Source organism: Toxorhynchites rutilus, chromosome 3, assembly GCF_029784135.1.
Source record: "Toxorhynchites rutilus septentrionalis strain SRP chromosome 3, ASM2978413v1, whole genome shotgun sequence".
Taxonomy (NCBI): domain Eukaryota; kingdom Metazoa; phylum Arthropoda; class Insecta; order Diptera; family Culicidae; genus Toxorhynchites; species Toxorhynchites rutilus.
Window position 1 is genome coordinate 280,712,009 of NC_073746.1, and position 8,592 is coordinate 280,720,600.

Below are 8,592 nucleotides of genomic sequence, written 5' to 3' on the forward strand. Positions count from 1 at the left end.
GCACAAAGTGTTGACATTTACTACAGGTGTGCTGCAAAAAATTGCTCACGCAGTAAAATATCGAGCAGAATCGAGCAGTTTTGTTCTGAATTTGTACACCCATGAAAATGCTCGGCAAAAGAGGCTGTAAATTTTTTAGTAATGCAAACCAATGAGTACATATGAGGTGGAGCAGTAGGCAGAGTGTATCTGTATTGGTAAACAAAATATTGTGTCGTTGTCATTTGCATCCAATGTGGAATGTATAAGGAAGTAACGATACAATGCTAAAATAACTCTCATTTTGATGATGTCATTATCCAAAATGCGCATGAAATCTTGTAACGGATTGTTTTATAATGGATGACAATTGCATTGTGACATACTTCCATCATTTAAGGAGCAAAAATGTCCAAAAAACAGTCGTATTCTCAGTCCTTGGGAATAGCAGCATTTTAAATGAAATGTAGCTTAATTGTAAACTGTTTTTCTTAAATCACGTGCATCGATACTGGGATCCGAAACAAAAATTGGCACACTACACTGGAGAAATAGTTTAGTAAAAGCAGTTACCAAATCTTTAGTAGCCAAAACATTGGTAAAATATACATATTTTTTGTAAATATTACCAAAATCGCGTAAAAGAAGTGTCAGAAGCAATGAACGTTCTTACCAAGGATTCGTATATGTTACTTCATACCATTAGTAACCTTGTTTTTTTTTGTCATACCTAACATCTGTGAAGCGCGCAGTTTGCAATTGCCATTTCTCTTTTGGAGACGAAGATATTCGGAGGTGAGCATTTTGTTGATGTTATGTTTCATTACATGTGTACATATTTAATATTATTAACATATGTTTTTCCTTTGTTCACGGGGACACGAGAGAACAAAATACGGATGAAACGTGCTGTGCTACCGACACTCTGTTAATCAGCTGTCCCCGTCCCTAAATAATGCAAACCAGAGCGATGCAGCAGGTAGAGGAACGGAAACTTTTTCGAGTACTCGAGATTTTGGAAATGCATATGAAATTGATGTGGTTGAGGCTGCGATAGTAATTTTCCCCTTGTACGCTGCTCATGGAATAATTGATGTTATTAAGTACTGTTATTATTATTCACAATGATAATTTTTATATTGTAGAATAATTGATACTGTTTATAGAATAAGTTATATGTTATTAGTATGATGTATTCTAAGTATGTGATGTTAAATGTAATCAAATATCCCAGTTTCCTATATTTTCGAGCGGTTATAGGTACAATGTGGACCGAGCGACGCAAAGTGCTACAAAAGTGCTGGAATCGTACCCCGCCTTGCTCCCCGCAAGCAACAGTGTCTATAGTTTCAGCTATAATTCTACTAAATAATTTGTGCAGAGCGAAACGGCATCACTGTTTTTGCTCTTTCTCTTTCTCGCAAAACTGTCATTCAAAACACAAAAGCGAGTGTATTCGAAAATATTGAACAAGTCGCAAAGTCGCAAATAATTTCTGCTCTGTGCAACAGGATAATTTTTCATTCGGTAAGAATTGCTTAGGTGTTATCTTCTTCCACAAGCAAGCTAATATGGTAATTCTTTTTAGAAATTATCTTTGTGCTGTTATTACAGTAATTTCCCAAATCAAATTACTTGCTAACACAAAGCTTATATTTTCATTATTTTCGACCCGTAAACTACATCTTGTTTCAGCTGTTGCGGCACAAATATCATGTACCAAAAACAACGGTAAACACCATACTGGAGGACATGCAGCTGGAAACACCAGCGATTAAAGAACGAAACAGCGATGGTGTGAATAAGGCGAAACGACTTACGATACATAACGGCTAAACTGAGGAGGATGAATCGAATAGTGGTATTAACGGCGAAGGCAATAGAAGATCAGGCTTTAAAATTCATCTCATTTCAGATGCTGCTGCTCTTCCCTCCGTGAGTAACATATGAAAATATCGGCCGGTGATGATCATGAATTGGATGAGGAGGTTGCTTCGAATGATCGTGGTGTCGCTCACTTTTTGTACCGAGCTCTAAAACATTCTCCGAAAGATTATTTGTTAGCCCTGGACAGCAGCTCCCTGAATGCATCAATTTCATCGTCGCCATCCTTTTCTTCTACATCATCTGGACCACCCACCACTGCAACAAAAAAATCTCTTTGGTCATAGCTTATCTCCTAGTGCAACATTAGGCAAACTGGAGTATCATCATCATCATCTCTCTACAAGCGTTAGCAATTCGTCGTTATAGTCAGTTCGTGCCGAACGTCAAAGCTTCAGAAGTTGCAGCACGAAAACATTTTGAACTACTTATCGGAGAAAAGCAAAGTGACAACAGAACGCCAGGGGTGCGCTCTATATATTCTATCAGTTGTTGCCCACGGCGTGACCAGTCGCTGTAGAAGCTGTACCTCAAGCGGAAGCTGGAATTACGATGAACATTTTTGGTACTTCGTGAGCTATCGTTGGTGACGAAACAAATGTTGCGAATGTTATAGAATGTAAAGATGAATTTCAAATTTTGTATTATTTTTTTCTTTGTAGATTTGTATAATAAAATGATTGTAAACAACGCTCTTTATCTTTACTTTTCATTTCAACTTTCTTGGACACGAACCGAGCCATAATAAAAGTGCAGCAGTACTGCGATCGGTCGACACGGTGCCAGATTGGCACAGCTTTGGCTCGTAATTGGTTGTCAAATACGAGGGATAGGTCGACAAAATCATTGCAAAATGGCACGACATCGGTATCGTCGTCGACACCATTTTCTGGGACCACTCTGGCACAACAATGTCGAGTGGGATATTTTTTGAATTAAAAATAATTATTAAAAAATATTTTCATAATCCCTGATAGGTAACCATCACAAATGAGAAGCAACATTTTCACTGATATTGCACCAATGTTGGACCAACAAATCGCAGTTTGTTTGACATTTTTTCCTACCATTTTTCTTTCGTAACATGTACCAATGATTGGTAGGGTAGAAAATGACTAGAGAATTGGTAACATGTACCAAAAAATTCGTCATATTTACTAAATTTTCCTCTCAGTGTATGCATGCAACGATGTTTGAGTTCAACGTGGTTTGACATACGCTACAGGTGAGCTAGATTTTTTTTTGGATCGTACATGAACATTACTGACACGTACATAATAGCGTGCAGTGTGTGTGTGCTTTTTGACAACTGTCTAAGTTCGTTGGTTTGAGTTCACGGTTGGTAGACAATAAACCGTACATTGATGGGATAACTGCTTTTTGCGTCAGACATCAAGTTTTGGTTCCTCTTTATATGAACGTTAAGATAAGATTGCGTACGCAGGTAACAATTGTGTTCAGTTAGAACACACACACACCTATAGATTACACATACATATGAATCCCTACACTGTATATCACACACATACATCTTTAGATTTGTATTTACAAATTATAATGTACCGAATATCAATATAACGCCACCCTACGGTAGCTAACATAAAAAGCATTACAAACATCCGCAATAGAACGGTCAGACCGAGATCGAAATACGATCTGTAACAATAACAAATGCGGAATCCGCGTTAGCATGCTATCTTTTGTTTAGCTTACTAAGATAAGCAACGATCGCTAACCATGGGTGCGCGAAGAAATAAATTGAACAATAAAATCAGTTGAAAACGGTCACTCATGAAGTCTGGTTTGAATACTAAATAATTGGCGCCCGAAAGTGAAAGTGTGAAAATTTAAGTGCAATCTGGAGGTACTGCAATCCAGATACAGTGCAATTAAAAAAAATACTGCATTGTTCTAATCCCAATCGGAAGCTGGGTGAAGGTCTCGTTAGTAGCAAGCCAGCGAAAGCGACAACGACATCACTCTGAGAGGAACAAGTAAGTTCAAAAAGTAAAAAAATGTCGACACCACCATCACTTGAAAGTTTGAAAGCAGCAATCAGTGTCCTAGCACAACAAGTGACACAACTAAATAATCAAGTTAACCCAACGCCGGAAGCTAATTTCGCGCCATTCGAAATTAGAAACCCCACGACGGGGCACATTGCCCAGGTGTCGCACGAGGATCAGTTGGCTCTTCTAAAAACTATAAACGACTACGATGGAAACCCGAATCTCCTTAACCATTGGCTGAATAAAGCGAGGAGGATCAACCAAATTTTTTTTGCAACGGATTCGGATACTCAACAAAAACAGGGTCATTATTACACATTTCTGCTTGGACTAGAATCCAAAATTATTGGACCTGCACAGGAAGTGCTTGCAAAAAATAATTACGAAGCAAATTTCTCACTAATGGAGAAGTTACTTATTGAGGCGTTCGGTGAAAAAAAGAAAATTGAGCATTTATTATATGAGATTATTACAGCGGAGCAACATGGAAAAAGTAATCACGAATTTTATGAATACATTACGACTCGACTAAACCAACTTATATCTTCTACAATTCTGAAATACGGCAATCAAAATGCAAAGCCTTTAATTGAACAATACAAAATGCAAGCTGTATCGGCATATCTTCGTGGATTAAATGGCATAAATGGATTAATTATTACTGGGTATGACCCAAAGACACTTGAAGAAGCATATCATCATGTAATTACAATGGAAGCTAACACAAGATTGAAGAACGAAATTACGAACGTTCCACAAGTACCAGCAAGAAATTATCAAAGAAGATCATCCAACCAACCGAATAACAATTTTCAACAACAAAGACAAGATCAAAGATTTCAGTATCAACAACAAGGTACTTTATACCAACAACGACAACACCAACGAGATTTCCAACCGTTTCAAAGACAACAACACAGTTTTGAGCTACGAGAATTTCAACCATTTCAAAGACAACAACGAAGTTTTGAGCAACGAGAATTTCAACCATTTCAAAGACAACGAGGTTTTGAACAACGAGAATTTCAACCATTTCAAAGACAACAACGAGGTTTTGAACAACGAGAATTTCAACCACATCAACTGCGAGATTTACAACAATTACAACAACAACGAGAAGTCCAACCATTCCAACAACAGCAACATGAGAACCAACAGTTCCAGCAACAACTTCAGCGTGATCGAGAGCTAAGAAATAATCCGAGAGGGGAGCCGATGGAAATCGATCGTTCAACACGATCACGACATGTGAATTATGAAAACAGAAACCAACTAATAAATAATATAGAAGAATGCCAGGAATACGGAAATGAGGCAAGTTCATGTCAACTATTTACCTTAATAAAAAAAGGCCTTCCATATTTGAAAATTCAAGGAAAAATAAAAACAAGACAATTTCTAATTGATACAGGATCAAAATATAATTTTATCAAACCAGGAATTGTTGATAAAACATTTCTACTACGAAATAGATTTCATGTTGAATCCATAAATGGTGTAAATGTTATAAATGAATTTGCAAATTTAAATATTATACCTTCTGTTAACGAGAATCAAAAATATTATATACTTCCACTTTTAACTAAATATGACGGGATTACAGGAATTCAAACCTTACAAAGAATTGGTGCAATTATTAACACGAAAATGACTCTGATGCAATACATATGATCCAAACTTCCCATTTAAATGAGGAAGAGAAGTATAAACTGCAAGAAGTAATTAGCGAAAATTTCAAATTATTTCAAGATAATAATGAACCTATGAAAACCATTCCAGCAAAAATTCGAACTAAGGACGATTTTCCTATCTATACGAGACCTTATAATCCACCACACAATATGAGAAACGAAGCTAAAGAACAAATTCAAGAACTATTAGACAAAGGAATCATTAGAAAATCTCAATCACCATATAATTCCCCGTTATGGATCGTTCCTAAGAAGATCGATACCAGTCAGATTCAAAAATATAGAATGGTCATCGACTATCGAAAGTTAAACGATAATACAATCGAATATAAATTTCCAATGCCAGATATAAATAGTATATTGTCTCAGTTGAAAGGACAAAAATATTTTACAGTTATTGATCTAAAAAATGGGTTTCATCAAATTAAACTAGATACAAGAGATATTGAAAAAACAGCATTTAGCACAGGAACTGAGAAATACGAATTTTTAAGATTGCCGTTCGGCTTGAAGAATGCGCCGGCGATCTTTCAACAGGCAATCAACCAAATATTGGGCGAACATCTGAATAGAATATGCTTTGCATATATTGACGATATCATCATATATGGAAAAACATTGGAGGAACATATACAAAATATACGTAAAATATTCCAAACTTTGGTTGAGCACAAAGTTACTATTCAAATTGACAAATCTCAATTTTTACAGAAAGAAGTAAATTTCCTAGGACAAATTATTTCTACTGACGGAATTAGACCGGACCCAAAGAAACTACAAGCATTAAATGAGTATCCCGAACCAAAGACAATTAAGGAACTCAGAGCATTTTTAGGATTTAGTGGATATTACAGAAAATTCATCCACAGATTTGCACATATTTGCAAACCACTAACCAATTACTTGAAAGGTATTGACAACAGAAGAGATAATAACACAAGAATAGATCTCACCCATGAAGCTAGACAAGCTATCGAAACAATTAAAAACGCTATCTCTAACGACGCTACATTAGAATATCCAGACTATACGAAAGAATTCTTATTAACGACAGACGCGAGCAACATTGCTATAGGCGCTGTACTTTCACAAAAAACAGAGCAAGGCGAAAAACCCATAACATTTATCAGTAGAACATTGAGCTCTAGTGAACAAAATTATTCCACAATAGAGAAGGAGTTATTAGCAATAAAATGGAGTTTGAAAAATTTAAGGAATTATATTTATGGTCAAAAAATAATTGTTTTCACTGACCATCAACCATTAACTTATACAATATCACAAAATAATGATAACAGTAAGTTAAGAAGATGGAAATTCACAATTGAAACATATAAGATAGAAATAAAACACAAACCAGGCAATACTAACAAAGTCGCAGATGCATTGAGTAGAGTTTCTGTTAATACAATGACTGCTCATAGCGCAGAAGACTTAGACGAATATTTTTTTCCAAGTTCTACTGCTCCTATTAATGTCTACAAATTACAAATCGTGTATATTGAGGGTGAAAAAGCTACGTATACAACACAAGATGGCAGAACACGCATCTATGTGAATTTTGAAGGAAAAACAGATAAACAAATACAGGAAGAATTTTTAATGATCATACAAGACAGAATAAAAACTGGAATCAAAGCACCTACGAGAATTATTGGATTATTACAAGAAACTTACAAGGAACATCTCTCTAATAGCAAAACAAAAATATACTACGCACCAATGGAAGTAAAAGAAATATTTGATAAAGAAGACCAATTGAAAAAAAATAAAGAAATCCACGATTACGCTCATCGCAATGCAAGAGAAAATGTTCAACAGGCACTCGAGCACTATTACTTCCCAAAAATGAGGACACTATTTGAAAAATATGTAAAAACATGTAAAATATGTGTACTACAAAAATATGATCGTAATCCAATACAGGAGAAACTTACAAATACACCAGTACCAATGAAAGGAACACATTTACATGCTGATTTAGTCTTCATTGACAACAACATTATAATGATTGATAAATTGACAAAATATGTTACATTCAGATTTCTAAACACACGTAACACACAGGATGTTGAAGAAGCTTTCATAGAAATGTTAAATGAGTTTCCTCAAGCTGAACATATCATGACAGACAACGAATCATCATTCTTAACACAAAAAGTTCAACTTCTATTCAGAGAGCTTGGAATTAATCATACAACAACACCAGTGCATAGAAGTGAAACCAACGGTCAAATAGAGAGAGTACACTCTACAGTAAGGGAGATTCTACGCTGTACAAAGAAAGAAAATAAACCAAGTAAAATGGAAATTGCACAAGCTTATCGAAAATACAATCACACGATTCATAAAGTCACCGGACATAAACCGATCGAGTTATGGTTCAATAACATGACAAAAGAGGACTTAGAAAAACTACAAGAGCAGTACAAGAAAGTATTAGAAGAATATCCGAATTTAGATCAAGGACAAGAAATATGGGAAAAAAACAAACGATAGAGACAAAAATAAACCCAGATACAGGATTAATTATGTAAAGGAAAATCACCCCTCATATATAGTTGATACGAATAACCGTAAAATCCATAAACGACTAATAAATTCAAAATCTTTTCAGTGAAACTCACGTGAATATTCCTAATAACCGCCATCCTAGGAATAGAAATAATCGACGTCAAGGATAAGGCGTATCTACTTTATGAAGAAAAGGAATGTATCGTCTCAAATGGTGAAGTTATTCTAATCCATCAAATCAACATTACACAAATAAAACATGTAATCGGGGAATACGAATACGTAACAATGACACGAGGTATTAATTCAACATTTAGTTATGAACTACAGGATAAACTTTCAAAATTAAAAGATTTATTTTTCAAAATATACACCCCAAGATTCAAAAGATGGGAAATTTTAGGAAAAGTTTGGAAATGGCTATCAGGTTCACCTGATGCCAATGACCTAAGAATCATCAATAATACAATGAACAACATAATAACAGAAGAAAATAAACAAGTTATAATCAACGA

General features: G+C 35.3%; 1 protein-coding gene across 1 annotated transcript; it reads left to right on the top strand.

Annotated features, from left to right (window-relative positions):
• The first annotated feature begins 3,878 nt into the window (after positions 1 to 3,878).
• LOC129774268 (uncharacterized) lies at positions 3,879 to 7,535 on the top strand. Its single transcript, XM_055777986.1, has 2 exons — positions 3,879 to 4,878; positions 4,924 to 7,535. The coding sequence occupies exons 1-2, from the start codon at positions 3,879 to 3,881 to the stop codon at positions 5,541 to 5,543; spliced, it is 1,620 nt and encodes a 539-aa protein (XP_055633961.1). The 3' UTR covers positions 5,544 to 7,535.
• The last annotated feature ends 1,057 nt before the right edge of the window (positions 7,536 to 8,592 follow it).